The sequence below is a fragment of the Onychostruthus taczanowskii genome, unplaced genomic scaffold (assembly GCF_017590055.1).
Source record: "Onychostruthus taczanowskii isolate IOZ18803 unplaced genomic scaffold, ASM1759005v1 scaffold56, whole genome shotgun sequence".
In the NCBI taxonomy this organism is placed as follows: Eukaryota; Metazoa; Chordata; class Aves; order Passeriformes; family Passeridae; genus Onychostruthus; species Onychostruthus taczanowskii.
In genome coordinates this window covers 326,296-345,751 of record NW_024503235.1, presented here as the reverse complement: position 1 = coordinate 345,751, position 19,456 = coordinate 326,296, and the positions used below count along the sequence as shown (strand labels likewise).

General features: G+C 66.0%; 1 protein-coding gene across 1 annotated transcript; it reads left to right on the top strand.

The window, feature by feature from the left end:
• Window positions 1-8,196: 8,196 nt before the first annotated feature.
• Window positions 8,197-19,072, top strand: LIN28A (lin-28 homolog A). The gene is made up of 4 exons (XM_041417727.1): window positions 8,197-8,333; window positions 9,130-9,308; window positions 17,615-17,799; window positions 18,774-19,072. Exons 1-4 carry the CDS (start codon window positions 8,303-8,305, stop codon window positions 18,985-18,987), a joined length of 609 nt encoding a protein of 202 aa, XP_041273661.1. The 5' UTR covers window positions 8,197-8,302; the 3' UTR covers window positions 18,988-19,072.
• Window positions 19,073-19,456: the final 384 nt, after the last annotated feature.

Sequence of the window (19,456 nt, the reverse complement as noted above, 5' to 3'; positions counted from 1 at the left end):
CTGCTGCGTGCGGGAAAGGCCGGGCTGGGATGGGAGCGGGGCTGGGGCGGCAGGAGGGGGTGGAGAGCCGAGCAGCCTCATCCCCCGAGCCTCCCCTGTGGCTGCGTGGCAAAGGTGGCATTGCTGCCTGCTCCTCCTCTGCAGCTCCACGGGCACGAGGATCCGAACTGGAATAATCACCCAGAGCCACCCCCGAGCTGAGATTGTCCCCAGCACGCAGCTGCACGTCCTGGCGTGGGCTGCTGCAGGGTGGGCATCGCTCTGGTCCCCGGGCTCAGGGCAGGGGACAGGGACACGGTGCCACCTCGGCCTGGGGGGGATGCCAGCACAGTCCCTGTGCTGTGGCCGCATGCCTGCCCCAGAAAGGTTTTATTTGCTGGTTTGGGACTGGGAAGCAGCTGACACAGCAGGCGCTGGGAGTGCACCCACGTCCCAGTGTCTCCCAGTGAGGAGCTGTTCGGTGTCACCGCCCAGCTGGGGACAATGGCAGGGATGGGGATCTGGGGTCAGCCCGAGGACAGGCTGGGATTAAGGTCCCCATCCAGGAATGGGGACTCCTCCCTGCACGAGCCCCAGGGCTGCTTTCCCTGGGGGACACCTCGGGGGAGGAGCTCATCCTGCAGCAGCCGGGTGGGACGAATCCAGCGCTGGGCTGGGTTTTCCCAGTCCCCGAGGGCATCGGGGCCGGGGCAGGCGGGGAAGTGCCGGGTACAGGCAGCTGCCTGCCCCTTCTGCCAGCCCGCCACGAGCCCTCCTGATCCTGCTCTCCCCGGCCCAGCAGGTCTTTCCAGAACAGAGAGGAAGAGTTTGTGTCATTTTCCCGGAAGGTGATGAGGCTTTGTCTGGGGCAGCCAGCACCGCTGGAGGCTGGGACCAGCCTGGGTGGGGCTGCACAGCCACATGGGCACAGCTGGGTGCCCAGGGCCACGGCTGGATCCCCAGGGCCACAGCTGGATCCCCAGGGCCACAGCTGGGTCCCCAGGGCCATGGCATCCTCCAGTGGAAGAGGGATGGATGCACTGGCCATGCCCATGGCTGTAGGACAGCACAGGGACACAGGGACACAGGGACAGGGACACAGGGACAGGGACACTGGCTCTGTGCAGTACTGGGATGCTGGGGGGAGGGGGGACTTGCTGACTCAGCATCCTGCCTCTCATCTGGAGCTGCTTTTCCAAAAATCTCCAGGTCTGTCTTTTCCACCCCATTCCATCCCATCCCACCCCATCCCATCCCCACAGCTGGATCCAGCACCTGGTGCCACCCTGGGTCCCCCAGCTCCTGGGAAAGGAGCTCACCCCGAGCCCTGCTCTGCCCCAGCACCACATTTTCTGCTGTAATTCCCTCTGCAGCAATGGGTCAAGGACACGAGGACGCAAGGACAAGAGGACAAGACCCTGCAGCTCCCTGGCTGCTGCTGCCGGCCGTCCCCGCCTGCCCGGACGTGCCAGGCTGGATCCAGCGCTGTTGCCACACCGGGGCACCCAGCACGGCTCTAATTAATCCCCTTTGGCCAAGCCAAGCCAAGCCAAGCCGCTGACCTCGTTTGCTGCCTCCCGTCACCCCAAAGGGTCCCCAGCACCCCAGCCAAAGGCACGAGGCGCTGTTTAATATTCAGGAGAGACGGAGGGGCCGAGGGCAGCAGCTGCGGCTGCCTTTGAGCCGGTGACCACGGATTAAGCTGAGCCTCCGGCCACGTTGGGCTGGGCTCTGTCACCGCGGGGTGAGAGCGGACCTGCCACCTTCAGGAGGATCGGGGATCAGGGCTGGGCGGCTGCGGCACGGGCTGGGGTTCACGGGGAGGGCAGGGGAGCCCCCCTCGCTGCCCCCGTCCCCCCGCGCTGAGCCGGGCATGGGCAGCCGTGTGACAGACACGGGGGGGGGGACAGCGGTGACAGGGGAGCCCCTCTGTCCCCTCAGCCCGGGTCGTGAGGCCAGCAGGCGTGCAGCAGCCCCAGCTCGCTCTGGCACCTCTTGGGATGCACTGTGGTGGTGGGAGTTGGATTACAACCCCAGCAGCCCCCCAAATTCAGGGACTGAGGGTGAGAGGGTCAGAGCTGGGCTCAGCCCCCCCCTCCCTGGCCAGTGCTGCTCCTGGGGAAGCCGGGACCCATCCCAGCACCGGGCTCGGCTCCCAGCACCGGGCAGCCCCGCGGGTGGCAGCGGGACGGGAGCCCCGGTTCCACGGGAGCCCCGGTTCCACGGGATCCCCGGTGCCGCCTCCCTCGGAGCCCCTTCCCTGCCAGCCCGGGCAGCGCCCTGTGCCCCCCGTACCTGCCGAGGGTCCCGCCGTGCCGGCCGGGCTCTGAGCCGTGCCGTGCCGTGCCGTGCCGTGCCGTGCCGTGCCGTGCCGTGCCGCGCCGAGCGGGCTCGCGGGGCTGCTCTCTGCACACCGCACAGCTGGGCGGACCGGCAGAGTCACCCTGAGCACCCAGCCCTGAGCACCCAGCCCTGGCGCAGCGGAGGTTTGGCATTCCTCAGGTGCTGACAGCCGGGGAGCCGGTCCGGCTGGTTCCAGACCCGGCTCCCCCCGTTTCCTCCGACTCAGCAGTGCCGGGAGGGAGCCCAGCCGGCCTGGGTGGCTCTGGGCCCCCCGGACCTCTATCCCACCACCCACTGAGTGAAGGGCGGTGGGAACCTCGGACGGGACACCAGGGACCGCTTTGTGCCCGCGCCAGGGGCAGGGCCGGGGGCTGGCAGGGTCCCAGCAGGGCGCTGAGGGGCTGGGGGTCCGCGGGCTGGGGCTGGGGGTCCGCAGGGCTGGGGCTGGGGGTCCGTAGGGCTGGGGTCGCCCCGGGTCAATCCCCTTCCCGGGGGTCCCACGCGGAGCCCCCAGCACTGCAGCGCCTTCCCGAGGGGCTCCGAATGCGGGGACATCTCTCATGTCTCGGAGGGCTGGGGCTCTCCAGGGGCTTCACACGGGCTTGGGGACGGAGTGGGCATCACAGTAGCCCTGGGCCACCGCGGGAGGCCTGACCCGGGGCGCAGGGCCCCGTCCGGGCAGGGCTGGGAGCGCAGCAGGGCCCGCACCCGCCCCGTAGCCTCCCCTGCCCTCCCGCTCCGCCCCAGCCCGCGGGAGCCGCTGCGGTGCCAGCCTCTGCCCGGGGCCACCACTCCCGGCTGCTGGCCCAGCCCAGGAGCCTCCCCGGCCACCGCCAGCCCCGCGCAGGTGGCCACAGTTCAGCTCCGCCTGGGGCCACCCGGCTCTGGGTGACACCGCTCACGTGCTGGGGAAACTGAGGCAGAGCCTAGCTCCCTCTGCCGGGTCCTGGCCGGTCCCCGCTCCCCTCCCGTGCCCTTCGCCGGGCCCCCAAGGGTGGCTGAGCACCCACGCGGGTACCGACTGCCCCAAGGGTGGCTCGGGCACGGGAGCGGGATGTCCCCTTGGTGTCCCCTGCGTCCCCCCGGTGCTCGCAGGAGCGGCAGCGATGGGGTCCGGGCAGCCCCGGCACGGCTGGGTCAGTGCGGGTGCACAGGCTGTACCAGGCTGTGCCAGGCTGTGCCAGGGTGGGTGCCCGTGCCCAGCCAGCCGAGGCTCCAGCGGGAGCTCCCTCACAGCCCCCGCACCGGCCGGGCAGCGTTTAGTCAGCAATGGGGAGGGTTCCCCGCAAGCAAACCAGTTCCCCGGGCACTGGAGAAACTGGAGGGACACCGGGGCGAGCCTGGGCTTTGAGTCACTGTGTGCGAAGGGAGGGACACGGAGCGGGGCACGCCGGGCACGGGCGGGGTCGGGCTCGGCTGGGACACGGGGCCGGGGGGAGCCCCGCAGCACCCCGAGTCCTGCCGGGGCTGCAGGGGCGCCCCGCGGTCATCGTCCCTCCGGGCGGGGGGAACGGGAAGGTCGGAGTGGAAAAGGAAAAAAGGAAAAGGAAAAAAGGAAAAGGAAAAAAGGAAAAGGACGCTGCCGTGAGCCGTGTCCCCTCCCGCGGGGGGACGCTGGGTGCCTGTCCCCGTTCCGGGTGCCTGTCCCCGTTCCCGGTGCCTGTCCCCGTTCCCGGTGCCTGTCCCCGTTCCGGGCAGCTGTCCCTCTGCTCTGGCCGCAGCTGCGGTGCCTTTCCAGCTGCCAGCTCCGGGGCGGGGCAGCCGCTCCTGTTTGGAAGCACTGAGGGCGAGGGGCTCTGCCGGGATCAGCCAGCCCAGCTTCCTTGGCAGCACCCTGACCAGGACTTTGAAGGGGGTTCTCCAGCCCCCCAAGAAAGATGAGAACCCTGTTTGCCAGGCCATCAGAGGGAGGAGGAAGATGCAGGCGAGGCCGATGCTTTGGGAGGTGAGATCCAGCTGCTGGAGGAGGGGCTCTGCCTTTCCCCAATATCCTGCTGAGCCCTCCTGGCTCCCCCAAACCAATTTTATCCCCCACTGCTGGATTTGCTGTTGGGGGAGTGAGGTTTGAACAGGGCTGGGGGGATTTAAAGGGCAAGGGCAGACGTGTGAGCTCTGGTCTGGGGGGTCTGCAGCCTCTGAGGAATATCCTTCAGCTGTCGATTCCCCTTTATCAGGGAGCAGGAATATGTATGGGCCGAGGTGCTGATCAATGCCCGCTCTGCAGCGATCAATCAGCCGCTGCCCCAGGGCTCCTATCGACGGGAGCTGCCGAATTTGGGCACAACCCATCACTGCAGGCCAGGGGACGGGGCTGTCTCTGTCCCCCTGCCCTGCGGGGGGAGCCTGGCGGCGGGCAGAGCCCCACGGGGCACCCTCAGGAGCCCTCCTCACCCTCCTCACCCTCCCCTGTCGGGTGCCAGTGCCGGGGGAGCCCCGGTGGGGATGGAGCAGGATGGCCACGCTCCATCCCCAGAGCTCTGGGGCACCCCCAGCCAGAAAAAAAGCCCCAGGGGAGAATTTTTGGAGGGTTGGGGAGGTGCTGCCTGCTGAGGGCACCCTCGGGGAGCACGCCTGTGCCAGTGTCCCCCCAGCCCCGGGACATCCCTCGGTCCTGTTGGGGCGAGCAGGGGGTGCAGAGAGGGGGAGGAGCAGCTCCGTGCCTCCTTTATTGATTGCTCGGTAGCCAAAGGTCAGCGGCGAGCGTGGAAGGCTGGGGAGGAGGGAGGGGGGTGTGAGGGGCTCGCTGCCAGCTCTGGGCTGGGCCACGGTGGGGGCAAATGCCAGCCTTAGGCAGGGCAGGGTGGAGTGCCCAGCATGGGCACCCTCCGCTCCTCCTCGTGCCTCAGTTTCCCCACCGGCAGATGGGCTGGCAGGAGTGGGCAGTGACCACCGGGCTGGGTGGGTGGGGAAGGAGGCGTGGGGGGCTGGAGGGAAGGGTCTGTGCCCGCAGGAGGGGGTGGAGAGAGCTGGAGGAGGTTTGTGCGTCTGTGTGCAGCCAGCAGGGCTGTGCCTGCGGGGTGGGCTGGCAGAGGGATCGGTTTTCCTTGGCCGGAGCTCGGAGGCTGCTTTTGAGCCGGGAATTTTGAGAGTGGTGACAGTGACAGCGCTGGGAGATGGCGCTGGAGCCTCAGCTCAGATAAGATCATTTTTCCACGGCCCTCAGGACCCTGGAGGGGCTTGCAGCGCCCTGGGGACACCGGTGCCCATCCCTGCCAGCGCTGTGACCCTCGTGCCCGGGCGCTGCCCATCCCCGGGGCTCGTCCTGCCGGGTCCGGGCCCGGGGCAGCTCCGTGGGTCCGGCCCAGGCACAGCAGCGCCGGCACCGGGCTCACAGAGCTGCTGCCCTCGCCCCGGCCGTGCCGAGGGGGAAGATTTACAGGCTGTCAGAGCCGGGGCCAGAGGTCAGCAGGGGTCAGAAAGTCCATTTCAGTGAGGTCACTGTCCACTTCTTTCAATCTAATGAAGCCATTATTTGTGAAAGCGGCCGCTTTGCCGGCTCTTCCCTTGAAGCCGAGCAGGGCACAGCCACCGGCTCTGAAAGAACAGGAAGGAGTCCCCGTCCCTTCCCTTCCGCGTTTGCCATTCAACAGGACCCGAAAACAAACACAGCGCACAGAAATGTGCCGCGGGCTGGGACACGGCAGCCGGGAAGGGTGGCATGGGGAGGGATGGCAGTGCCCCGAGCGGGGACGGGGCTGCGCCGCTGGCTGGGAAGTCACTGAGGACGGCCAGAAACAGGGGGATGCTCAGGGAGTCGCTGCTGCCTGCAAATAGTTACAGGGAAATGCTCTGGGTTTGCTGTTGTCACCCCTGTCCGTCGGGAAGGGGCTGCAGGGGGAGCCTGGGGGTTATTTTCGGAAGGATTCGTGGTGGAGAAGGCAGAAAAGAGCTGGATCCTCACCAGGTCCTTCCTTCCCCCGTGCCCTCACACCGCGCAGGCTGCGCCCTCCCCAAATCCCGAGTGGATGAGCTGGGATGGAAGCAGGGATGAGTGTGGAGGCTGGGTTATTTCCTCCCCTCCTGCCGCAGCTATCCCACAGCCGAGAGGAAAACGAGGATGAATGTGCAGCCCCTGCAGCCAGGAGAGGGGGCCAGACGCGCTCCTGCTCCCGGGATTGTCCCGGGATGATCCCGGGCCGCCACCCGCAATGCTGTGAGCGCCAGCAGAGAGGGAGAGCGAACAGGGACAGGCACGGCCGTTCCCTTCTTGCCAGGACTGCCCCCAGCCCCGTCCCGGACTGGGAATTCTGCGGCTGCCAGAGCCTGGCCAGGGATGGCAGTGGGGATCCCACAGGGAGCACCGGCCAGACCCTTCCCTGGGTTTGGGGATCGGTCGGGACTGACGAGGAGGGATCAGCGGAGCTTCCTCCCGGCCCGGTTTGTGCCCGTTGAGGGCGGTGTGAAGGTGAGGGGACACGCTGTGACACCGGGCGGGGGTCACTGGTGGCACCTCCCGCCCTGTCTGTGTGGGGCACGGATCCACCTGCACCGAGTCCTGGCGGGCTGGGGCGCTCCCGGCAGCTCGCTTGGCTGCCTGCACAGAGAAAAACCCTCCTCTTCCTCCTCTTCCTCCTCCTCCTCCTCCTTTTGCCGTCCACCTGTGGGGTCCAGGGGGCTGCTCGGCTCTGTGGGAAAGGGGCAACGAGGAGTCCCCGCTGTGCGGGGCAGGAGCGGGAGGAGGGCGAGGAAGAGCGGGAGGAGGGAGAGGAAGAGCGGGAGGAGGAAGGCACCGCCAGGACCCTGGACAGGGCCGCCTTTCAGCACCACGGCCAGCGGCAGCGCCCGCGGAGCCCTCGCGCGGGGATTCCCCACGCGGGATTTCACCGCCAGCACCGGCCCGGCCCGGGGGTCCCCCCGCGGGTCCCCCCGCGGTCCCCACCGCCCCCGGTGACCGCTCGGTGCCCTCCGGTGCCCCTCTGGGTGACACCACTCGGGACTGTCCCCGCGTGGGGCGGCGGCGGGGGGCGCAGAGGGCACCCCCAGCCCCAGCTGCCCCTCGGGGGGGACCCCCGGAGCGGGCCGGTTTGGGGGGCCTGGGGGTACCCCGGGGCACAGCCCGGGCGGGCGGCGGGCGGCGCTGTGCCCCCGCGGCCGGGGCATTGTCCGCCGCCGGAAATGGAGCCGCTGGTCACTCGCCCTTTGTCCCCGCCCGGCCCGGGGGGCGCCGGGCCCCCGACACCGCCCCGGCACCGCCGGCACGGGGGGCGGCGCGGCCCCGGGGGCAGCGATCCCGCGGCTCGCACGGCGCCGGGGGGCGCGCCCCGCTCCCGGGACACGCGATGGGGCGGGGGGCGCAGGAAGCCCCCGGTGTCCCGGGAAGCCGCCCCCTCCCCCGCGCTGCCGCCCGGCCCGGTGCCGGTTCCCCCGTCCCACCGGGCCGCGGCTCGCAGGTGGCTCCACCGGCGGGGAGAAGCGAGGTGGGAGCTGCCCCGGTGTGCGGGGGTCCCGCGTGCAGCCCCCCCCTGCCCGGGTGTCACCTCCTGCCTTGACAGGTGGCCTCGCCCCTAAGTGCCCTAAGCGTGGGGGGGGTCAACCCGCAGAGCCCCCCCCCCCACCCCCGCTGCAAATCCCTCCCGGAATGTGTCGCTATTACCGGGGGGGTTAATTAGGATCACGTGGGGCGGGATGGCGGAGCAGGGCCCGGCGCCCCCCGGCCCCGCGGGTGGGTCCTGGGGGGGGCGGGGGCTGCTATTGTCTGCGAGAATTTGGGAGCCTTTGAAAAAACCCTCCCGCTCCCTCCCACCCCTATTGTTGGAGTGAAGATGGAGTCAAACCTCTCCCGGCTCCCTCCCGGCGGGGTCTAAGCTGGGTTTTTTGTTGGTTTTTTTTTTTTTTCCTCCTTTTTTTTTTTTCTTTTTTTTTTTTTTTTTTTTTTTTTTTTTTTTTTTTTTGGCTGGCCTGATACCCTCAAAGCTGGCCGAGGAGGAGGAGGGAGGAGGCGGTAACAGCCACAACTCGGAATTTGCAAGCGAGTGTCGGGATGGGGTCTGTTTCCAACCAGCAGTTTGCAGGTTAAGTTATATTATTGTCGCAGCCCGCCTCGGCTCCGCGATTATTAATAACGAGGGCAGAGCCCGGCTGGGGGGCGCAGGGACCCCCCCGACCCCGGCCCACCCAGCCCCGCTGCGCCCCGGCAGCGCGGCCGGGCCCGGCGGGCGCCCCTGCCCCGCGCAGCGCCGGGGGCTCCAGGGGGGGATTTATCGGGGGTTTTATCCCCCCTCCAGCCCCAGGATGACCCCAGAAGTTTGGGGCCGCTGGGGGTGTTTTGAGCGGGGGTGGGACGGGGCAAGGGGGGGATGCTGACGCCGAGGGAGAGTTTCTCCAGCATGGCTTGCTGGGGGCAGGGGGGTTTCAGGTTGGTATTTTGGGGGAGTTTTTCTCCCTTTTTGAAAGTTTCGTTTTAATATTTTGATTTTAGAAAAATAATTTGGCTATTTTTTTTCGTTACTCGTTTGGTCTTTTTGTGTGTGAGTCTGGGATTTTTGATTTTTTTTTTTTTTCCCCGTTTTTAACGTTTTTGAGGGAGAAACGGATTTAGGGCTCCCCCTCCACGCACTGCCTGGGTCGCGCTGGCAGGAGCTGCCTTCGTTTCCTGGGGTGATCCCCGTGCACACGTGGAGGCAGAGCTCACCTCTCTGCTGGTTTTTTTGTGCCTTTGGGGATTTTTTTTGGCGTTTTCCAGCCCGGCACCCCGAGCAGGGTTGGAGGTTCCCGTGCGGGCCGCCCGGCTGGGTGCGGGGCGCTGGGCCGGGGGCACCCGCGGCTCCCCCAGCCCGCGGCTCAGCGGCTCCGTGGGTCTCTCGCCAGGTGCGAAGCCGGGCGAGGAGCCGGCCGGAGACTCGCCCAAGGCCGAGAACGAGTCCCAGCCCCTGCACGGCTCCGGCATCTGTAAGTGGTTCAACGTCCGCATGGGCTTCGGCTTCCTCTCCATGACCGCCAAGGGCGGCGCCACCCTGGACTCCCCCGTGGATGTCTTCGTGCACCAGGTACGGGCCGGGGTCGTGCGGGGGCCGGGGAGGGCAGGGCAGCCCCTCCGGGGGATGGAGGGGCCGCGGGGACCCCCGTGCGCCCCAGCCCGCAGCCGGGGCTCCTCTCCGGGGACCGGCGCTGTAAGGACCCCCGTTTCATGTCGCCGTCGTTGCCGGCTGAGCGGCCCCTCGGGACCGGGGAGCAGGTGCCCCCGGGACGCGCCGGAGCGGGGACACGGCTCGGCCCGCGGAGGGACCCGGGGAACCGGCGGTGCCACCCCGGTAGCCGCTGCCGGGAGCCCCGAGCCTGGCCGGGATGCGGCACCGGGAGCTCTCCGGCTGGAGCTCATCCCGGCACCGGGCAGCTCCGCCCGAGCCCTTTGTCCCGTTGAGGGTGGCACAAAGGCGTCGCGTTTGTGTCCCTGCGGATCTGAGTGACAGTGACAGTGCCGTGTCCGGGTCTGACCTCGCTGAGCGGGGAAGCCCCACGCGTGTCGGGGACCCTGCACCCGGGGAAGCCGTGGGTGAGGGGCTGAAGTTCCTTGAACGCCCCGGATCCCGGGGCAGGATCCGCCGGAGATGCCCCGGGGGCTGGGGACGGTGCCCAGAACGGGGCTCAGCGCAGCTCGTGTGGTGCCCCCCACCTCGGGACAGCGGCTGGGGGGCAGAGCGAGCACGAGCCAAGGGGGCACGGGTGTTTTTGGGGCAAACACGGGGGGGTTGTGCCCCTGACTCAGAGCAGCGCCGCGGTGCTGGCTCTGGGCAGCCCCCGGAGCAGCCGCCCGCAGTGGCTGCTGCTCCTCACGGGCCCAAAGCCCCCCGGAGCGGGTCCATCCTGGGGGCTGGGGGCGCAGGGCTGAGCTCTGGGCTCTGAGGAGCTCCTGGAGGTCGCTCCCGGGGGTCGCTCACTCCCTGCCCTGGAGCTCCAGGCAGGACTGGCGAGGAAATGATGGCCAGGGGAGATGCCAGTCCCTTCTCCCTTGGCTGTGCCATGGGCAAAGCGCCTCGGAAGGAGCTGCTCTCCCAGGCACAGCTGGTTTTGGAGTCAAGGGCTGCAAATCAGCCAGGGGAAAACAGATCCTGGTGTTCTCCGGAGAGCAAATGGGCCTTTGCATCTCAATGCAGCACAGCGGGACCCAGCGCTCCCGGGGAGAGCCCCCCGCCCTGCTCCTGCGGCTTTATTGCCCCCAGACAGTCTGGTTTCCTGATTGCTCCTGCTCACATTCCTGCAGGGGAAGGGAATTAGCTGGGGTGTCTCTGTCGGGAGCATCCCACTGCCTGCAGCCTCTCGGTGCCCCCCGGTTCCTCAGGTCGGGGGAGCCGTGGGATCCCAGAGATTGCAGCGTTTGGGAAGCACGGGGAACTCTGGGGAAAAGCGGCTTATTTTGGGCAGCAGAGGGGCCGGGGGCGTGGGGGGTTCCCCTGCTGCAGCAAAGGGCTTTGCCCCACCAGCAGCTTTGGGCTGATGGAGAATTCTTCTCCTGCGGGTCGGGTTTCTCCTGCTCCGCTCGCTGGTGGCACAAAGCCCCTGCTCTGCTGCAGAGACAGCCGGAGCTGCTCCCGGCGTCTCTCCCGGCGCAGAGCATCTCCTGGCAGAGGGAACAGCTCACGCTCCCACCGCGGCCTCGCTGCTTTTGGGGGTGCCGTGCAGGGAACCGGGTCCTTGTCCCGATGCTGTCCCCACCCCGACACCCGGGCGCTTCCCCAGAGCCCGTGCCGGCTCCGCTCCCGGGGAGGGAGGGCTGCGAGGGCAAAAGCCACCAAAAGCCACGGGGCCAAGGCTCAGGGCTCGCTGTGCCCTGCCCAGCACCCAGCACCCCAAAGCAGCTTTGGGGCTTAACACTCCAGAGCCCCTCAAAACCCGCTCCTTGCCCTCCTCATTTACATATGTGAATGATGACCCACAGGAAGTAATTGTGGGAGAAAGAAGGGAATTGGCCTCTTTAGATCTATTAAATCACTTTATTACAGGAACCAGGTCTGAATGGCCCCTCTCTGCAGGGAGCGCGTCTCCATCTCCCTCTGCCTTTATCTGATCACAAAGAGATTAAAATCTCGGCAGGACAGGAGACTAACAGGGCTCCTTGGGGCTGCCTTTCCCTCGCATTGTGAGCTAAAAATGAGGCATTTGGGTTCAAATGCCTCCCCTGGACACTGGAGATGGATTCATTTGGGGGCTGTGAGGAGACAGGAGGGATGAAGCAGAGGGGAGCAGAGCAGATCGTCCCGGGGAGGCCAAGGGCTGAGCAGCACCCCTGAGGAGCTGGGGGTCTTGAGGTGGCAGAAATTGGGCTGGTGGTGATGGTGAACACCCCAAAGGTGCAGTGGTCCCCTCGGGATGCGGCTGCCAGGCTCTGAGCATCACTCACAGGAGTGTGGAGCTGCTTGGGAAGGCAACACGGAAAGAGGGAAAGGGGGAAATCGAGGCTCGGTGCCGCTGGTTGGAGCTGGAGGAGCCGAGCAGAGCTGGGCTGGGGTTTGGGCTGGGCTCTGGCTGGGGCACAGAGGAGGAGGATGTCCAGTGCCTGGAAATCGTTGCTCTCCACAGCTTGGCTCTGCATTTCCGAGCGTTTCTCCCAGCCAGCAGGTCTAAGTCCTTGATAAATGCAGTTAGTTGGGTGGCTTTGTTCCTTCTCGTGGTTTTAGCAAGAAATTCTGCCGGGCACCGTGGGCACCGTGCCCGCAGGGTTTGCTCACTGGCATCTCAGTCCTGTGTGTCCTTGTGGGGACACAAAGCTGTGCCCGCGGTTTGACCTGCTGGGGTGGGATGTGGCACTCCCCGGGCAGGGTGGGACCCGCTGGGGACATCCCAGCACGGGAGGGGCTCCTGTCCCCCGTGATGCTGGACAGGGATGGGGTGGGATAACGGGGGTGGAAGTTTGGACACGGGTTTGGCTGAGCCCACCTGGGCTGTGACCCACCTGTGCCACCCCGTGAGTGCAGCCAGGATAATACAAATAATCATCCACGTGAGCGTGACGTGAGGCCTTTAAAAAAAAAAAAAAAAATCGTGTTTGGAGGCAGCTCCGCGTCTGAAGCGTGACGTGAGGCCTTTAAAAAAAAAAAAAAATCGTATTTGGAGGCAGCTCCGCGGCTGGGCGTGCAGAAGGGCACGAGGGACAGTTCCTCTGTCAGGGAGCAGGACCCAGCCTTGCCTGGGCTGGGCAGGATCCCAGCGGGGCTTTGGGCTGAGCGGGGCTGGGGGCAGCGAGGGGAGGGGGAATCCGTGGTGCTCCATCCTCCAGGGACACGGGAATATCTCGCTTTTCCTGTGCTCGCTCCGCGGGAGCAGGGTCACCCCCAGCCCGGGGGCACCCGAGGTGCACATCCCCGGGGGGGAAGGAGATCGTGGAATCACAGATTCGTTTGGGCTGGAAAGGACCTTTAAAGGTCATTTAGTCCAACCCCCCTGCAAGGAGCGGGGAACTCCCGCAGAGATCCCCTGGGGTAGAAATGCTCCTTGGAATCTCTGCTTTTTTTTGTGGGGGGAGAGGGGTAGTAGCAATTCCTTTGGTTTTGTTTATTTTGTAGGATTTTTTGTTTTTTTTTAAATAACCGCTGGAATGAAATTGTATTGCGCCGCTTGTGCGCCTCGTCCCGATGGGAAATTCTGAAAGAGAGCGGCTTTATTCCACCCCTGAAACTCCCTCAAGACGCTCACACACACACACACACACAAAAAAAAAAGCCTCCTGTCTCTGTCTAAAGATTAACTGATGGCCGCAGGCACATCCCTTCCCCCAGCTCCCCCTCCCTGCCCCAGGGAGAGAAAACACCCTGCAATGGTCTCCTGGATAACGCGGCCCAAATGAATGGGATCGCTCCGGGACGGAGCCCCTGTCCTGCCGCCCCCCTCCAGCTCTGCCCTTCCCTTTTCCCCCTTCCCTCACTCCTAAGAATTAGCGGCATGGAGCTGAAATCATCCTCGGGAGAGGCGCGGCTGCTCCGGGAGCACAAAATTAATACGCAGCCACTGATCCCAATTAGCCGCCCCTGGGAAGTGCAGGAGGGTTTTGGTGGGGGAAAAAAAAATACAACCAGAGGAGCTAAAAGGATTTAGGACAGGAAACTGATGGATTAAACTCTGTGGTAGATGCCTCTTTGGTTGGTTGTTTTTTTTCCCTCGGAATTTGTATTTAGAGTTTAATTTTACTGGTTTGTGGCGGAAAATTGGGAGCAAACATCGTTACTTTGGCAGGAAAATGCCTTTATTTTGATTTTAGTTGAAGTCGGTAGGGGTCCTTAGGGACATTGCAGATGACGTGAGGGAGCCAGTGGAAGCCTTGGTGGTGTTTTGTTAAATCCTCTGCGCTCCCCCCGGGGGCTCCAAGGGCATCGCCCTCCTTGTCTCAGCAGCACGCCCGGGCTGGGGCAGGACCCGCTGTGCCCCGCACATCCCCCGGTGTGCGGGGGGACCGGGGGGCTCCTGCTCCAAGCCTTCCCTCCTGAGCCCGAACCCAGCAGCCATCCTGGAGCTGCTGGGAAAGATCTGCTGTGTGAGCTGGGGACAGGGCAGGGCCTTTGGGGACAGGGACGAGCCAGGCTGTGAGGGCCAAGGGACAATTCCCTGCCGGGGCTGGGACTCGGCTCGCTGCTCCGTGCTGCCCAGCCCTGCCCGATCTGCTGCGGGGGTGTTTGCCAGGGGCAGTGCCCAGCTGAGGGGGAACTGCTCTGCCAGGGCTGGGCTGAGCCCGCTGCACCCCCGGGGTTGGGGTGGCAGCACCCAGTGGCCGTGGGGGGACCCGTGGCTGGAGAATTGGGCAAGTGTCAGCCCCCACTGCCCCTCACACCGCGGGCTGCTCTCACAAACCTGAGCCCCCAGTGGTCCTGGTGGGCTGGGGGCTGCCCTGGGGGCTGCCCTGCACCCCCACAGGGTGTCTGGTGCCTTGGAAGCGGCAGAAGGAGGTGACAGAGGGACAGGGACACTGTGGCTCTGGGGACCATCCTCTGCAGAGCAGGGGGGGCTGCACGGTGCCAGCTGAGCCAGAGCTCACCGCGGGCAGGGCACCCCAGTGATGGGGACATGGCCCCCCCCCGGGCTCAGCAGCCCCTGCGCTGCCTTTCCTGACCCTCCTCTGCAGAGTGGGGGAAACTGAGGCACAGGCACCGCCTGCAGTGGGGCTGGGCAGGGCTCAGACGTAGCCGTGGCACAGCTGGGCACTGCCAGCGGTGCCCCTGCAGCCGGGCTTAGCCCAGCATCCCAGCCCGGCTCGTTTTCCGAGGGATCTCGGTTTAAAGGGCCGAGGTGCAGCGGCTGCTCCGCCCCAGGCCCCGCTGGACACAAAGATGGTTTGATTGAGTGGCCGGGGCTGCCTGGGAATAAACGTCCCCTTGTGTCGCGCTGGGGAGGCCGCGGGGACAATGGTGACCCCGGGAGCCCCTCCGGAGCCCGGCGGGGTGGGGGAGAGCCGGAGCCGGCAGCTCGGGGGGCAGCGGTGGGGCTTTGGGGCGCCGCACGGTGTCATCCCTCCAGGACGGGAAACGCGGCTGAGTGCGGGATCTGCGATGGGGGATTTGCTGGCTGGGAGGAAGAGGAGGGATGAAGGCACCCATGTGCGGGGGGGGGTGGGCAGCGCTCGGCCGCTCACGTGCTGCGCTTTGTCCGCCCTAAATAACCGGGGATGGGATGCGGGGAGGGAGGGGAGAGGTGCCCGCCGTGGTGCCCGGGGGCCGCTGCTGAAGCCGTGCCAGCTCTGCCCCTGTCCCTTGTCCCCCGGGCCCGACGGCCACAAGGAAATCCCGGCCGGGCCACGCTTCCTTCGGGATGGCAGCGCTTTGTGACCCCGAGCCCGGGGCCACCGCGCACCCCCGGTGCCAGGGCCACCCCCGGGACCGCGCGGAGCCCAAAGCCCGCGGGCAGCGGGCGAGCTGGGCACGGCACGGCTCTGAGCAGGGGCTGCGGGGGGTCAGAGGGCCCGCGGCCACCCTTCCTCCCCCCGCCGGGGCCTGGAACTCCTGGAATTTGGGCAGCGGGAGCGCGGCCGCCGCCGGCCCTTTGTTCTCGCTGGCCGGTGGCTCCCGGCCCTCCCCTGCGCTCCCCCCATCCCCAGCATCCCCGGCTCGCTCCAATCCCCCCCTTCCTCTCTTTATTTTTTGGGGGGGGGGGGGTGTGGGTGTGTGGAGGCCTGGGAAGGCTCCGGCTTTGTGTGTGGTGTGGGACAGGGGCTCTGGGCCCCTTCCTTTCAGATGCAGGAGGTATGCAGCTAATTCAATGGGCTGCAGTTTGATTACCTATCTGATAACAGAGGAATGCCAGCAATGTGTGTGTTTTGGGAAGGGGGCAGGGGGGATGCGCAGGGACCACCAGCCACTCTGCAGCGCACTTCAAAAGGCTGCGGTGGGGGGGGAGCGGGGGCAGAGCTGGGACGCCCCAGCCTCTGTCCCCCCCTTCCCTGGGGAGAGGGCGTTTCCTTTGGCCTTTTGGCGGAGGGGGCTGGGGGTGCTTGTCATCCTCACCCGCTCCTGGAAAATAAATCGCTTCCCCGTCGTGTTGTGGCAGCTTCTGCCTCATCCCTCCTCTTCCTCCGAGAGGGGCTGAGGGTGCACGGGGCTGGACTCTGGCAGAGGGGCGGTGGTGCCCAAGGTGTGGCTGAGCTGGGGGGCCCAGCCCGGGCGCTGGGGACCCCCTGGCACGGCTCAGCTTCAGCCCGAGGCTCAGGGCTGAGCGCCTGGGAGTTTTCATCCCAGCAGTGTAAACACAGCTGGGCCAGCTGGGGCTGTAAACGCCCTGAGAGGAGCCACGGGAGGTGCCTGGCCTCGGCCCCCGCTCCCAGGGCTGCCTCCCGTGCCAGGAGTGATGCTCAGCCCCTCCTCACCCCAAAACCCCGGGCTGCCATGGGAATGGGGTAAATTCCCCATTTGGGATAGCTCCCATTGCACAAATCACCCAGGGCTGGGCACAGGCCGGGCTGGTGGCTGAGCCAAGGTGCTGAGACACCTCTGGGGTGTGCTCAGGCACCTCTGGGGTGTGCTGAGACATCTCTGGGGTGTGCTCAGGCACATTTGGGGTGTGCTGGTGCCTTGGGCACACAGCTCCTGCCTGGGGGATGCTCAGCACGGGGCAGCTGGGTGGGTGCTGGGGAGCAGTGTTCAGTCACTGGGGGGTTTGCCAGGGGCTGGTGGTGCTGGCACTGCCCTGGGTGGGCACAGGTGGCCGTGACACTCTGTCACGTCCTTGTTGTCATTTGGGAGCTCAGAGCTCAGGGTTTTGCCCTCCCTTGAGGCAGCAGGAGCAAAGGAGGGTCCCTGTGGCCACCCTGGACCCCAGCCCAGCAGCTCAGGGAATCCAGGGCCTGGGGGTGACTTGGCCCAGCACATGGGGTCTGTCCCACCCTGAGCTGGACCCCCAGGCACACAAAGGGAGGGGAAAAGCAGCAGAAAAAGGGGTCTCAAGGGTCGTTCCTCGAGCTCTGCCGTTCTCCCACTTCTCCCGTGCCCTCGGACTCACAGACATCCCGCAAGGCCCTGCCAAGAAAAATTCACTCCTGTAACCCAACAGCTCCACTTCTTCCCTCTCTGTTTCCACGTGGGCCGTCCGCTCGTGACTCCCGGTGAGGTTTGGGGCACGGAGGGGAGCGGACGGGGCCGGCCCGTCCCGGTGGCTGCGGGGGGAACGGGAGAAGGCGGCCCGCGTGACGGGAGCCCTCCGGCCATGAATGGGGGAGATGCTCCATTCATAAATGCGATGCAGCGTGGTGCTGCAGCGGCGCAGGCGTTGGGAATCCCCCCGGCAGGAGCTGCTCCTCCCTCTGCCAGCACATTCCCCCGAACTGGCTGCTCACGCTCCTTGCGGCTGCCTGGCAGAGCTGCGGGGATGCCGAGCTGGAGCTGCTGCCCCCGGGATGCTCAGGGCACAGGGGGAGAAAATTCCCGCCTGCCTCACCCAGCTCTGCTCCTTAGGGATTTGTTCTGCTAAAATGGACAGAGCCCCTCGAAGTGGAGAGGGGTTCTCCTGTCACCTCACAACCCCCCCTCCCCAGCCTGGGTTTGTCTTGGCTCCCCTGCTTTGATTGTGTGGTGATAACCGAGGTGGTGTTCCTGGAAGGAATGGGAGAAGCTCCCAGCAGTGATGGTCCTGTGCCAAATGGCTGCTTAATTAATTATTGCAGGCAGTTAAAGGGCTCGAGCTGAGCCTTGCTACAGAGCCTGCCACGAGCCCAGCTCCCATCACTGTGCAAAGCCTCGAGATTCTTTTGTATTAATAAAACAGAACCAAGGGACAGGCAGGGGGGACATTTGCAGCTCTCGTGCCACACAGGCCTTTGTGCTGTGCTGGAGAGCAGCCAGCTCTGTGCTGACCCCCGTCCTCTCCCCGTGCCCCCCAGAGCAAGCTCCACATGGAGGGTTTCCGCAGCCTGAAGGAGGGCGAAGCCGTCGAGTTCACCTTCAAGAAATCATCCAAAGGTTTGGAGTCCATCCGGGTGACCGGCCCCGGGGGCGTCTTCTGCATCGGCAGCGAGAGGAGGCCCAAAGGGAAGAGCCTCCAGAAGCGCAGGTCAAAAGGAGACCGGTGAGGGCTGGGCCGGGGCTGGGGCCGAGCCCCGCGGGCACCGGGAGCTGCCCGGGCACCCCGGGGATGGGCACGGGGCCGGTGGGATGACCCTCGGTCTGGGCAAGCAGCTTCCTGCGGCGCTAATGAGCGGCAGATGCAGCTCGGTGGGGAAGGGCAGCGAGAGCAGGAGGGGCAGAGGTCAGGGACACCCCGGGCAGGCTCCCCTCGCCCCGGAGCCCGGCTGGGCTGGGGCTGCTGGCTCCAAGAGAAGCCTTTCCTTGTGGGAAGGAAACAGCAGGACCATGGCAGGATGGGAGCCCCGGGGGAAGTTTCTGGCCGGGCCTTCATCCCTTCCATCCTCTCCATCCTGGTTGCCTGGGGATGCCCCATCACAGTTTTGCCAGTGGATGCTGTCCACCCCACTCAGCTGCTCTCCTCAAGAGGTTTTTTAATTCATCAGAAAGGAATTGTGAAGGAAAAGGAAAGAGAAAAGGGTTGTGGCCATCCTGCACGGATGCAGGATTTAAAATGGACACAGGGCAGCTCCCTCTGCTCCTGTGTGAGAGTGGCACCCATGGGACAGGACGTGGGAGGCGCAGCCCAGTGAGGAGCCACCCCTGGCATTGTCCCCACACGATGACAGCTGGTGATGCCAGTCGTTCCTTTGCCTGTCCTGGGGCAGTGTAACCCCGGGAGTGGGCTCTGGAGACACAGGAGCAGCACACTGATGGAGCCAGAGGGGTGGAACCCCCCACATCCCGTTTTGTCCCCGGTGTGTGGCTCCAGTGCAGAGGTTTGCTGCCATCTCCTGGGTACCAGCAGCACCACGGAGCCCCAGCTGGCCGTGCTGGAGCTGGGGCTCTGCAGGGACCAACCCTGGGGCCAGCACCCACCCCGAAAGCCGAGCCCAGCTCTGGCTGAGAAGCCAGATGGGTCCCAGGCATGGTCCCAGCACCCTCCCGCCTCATTTTGTCTCTCCTCCCCTCGCGCAGGTGCTACAACTGCGGCGGGCTGGACCACCACGCCAAGGAGTGCAAGCTGCCACCGCAGCCCAAGAAGTGCCACTTCTGCCAGAGCATCAGCCACATGGTCGCCAACTGCCCCGCCAAAGCACAGCAGTCGCCCAGCTCGCAGGGAAAGCCCGCCTACTTCCGAGAGGAGGAGGACATGCACAGCCCGGCCCTCCTCCCCGAGAGCCGGGAATGATGCTGGGTGGCGGGGAGAGGGGGCTTCCACCGGGGTGAGAAGGCTTTGGCAAGGCAAGGGGCAGGGGAGGGGCTGGGGAGGGCAGGTGGCAGTGCTGGCAGCGGGGACCTGGTGTCCCTGCACAGACCTTTCCCCCGCGCCCAGGCTGGGAAAAGCCCTGTTGGCATCAGGGTGTTCCAAACCAGGGGAAGGCAGCACCCAACACGCTTCTTCCCGCTGAAAACCCCGAACACACTTGATTAATCTTTATTCTTTTCCCAAGTTAAGGCAGGCGGTCGTGTCTTGGGGAGGAGGAGCAGAGGGGCAAGGTCCCAGGGAGGAGCTGATGGCTCCTTGTTCCCTGCGCTCCGCACGGGCTCTGGCACAGCCCGGAGGAGCCGGGGGGAGCCGCTCCTGCCCGGGGCAGGCTGAGGGAAGGCTGCCGGTGCAGCACAGAGCCCGTGGGCCGGTCCCGCGGCTCCCGCTGCTC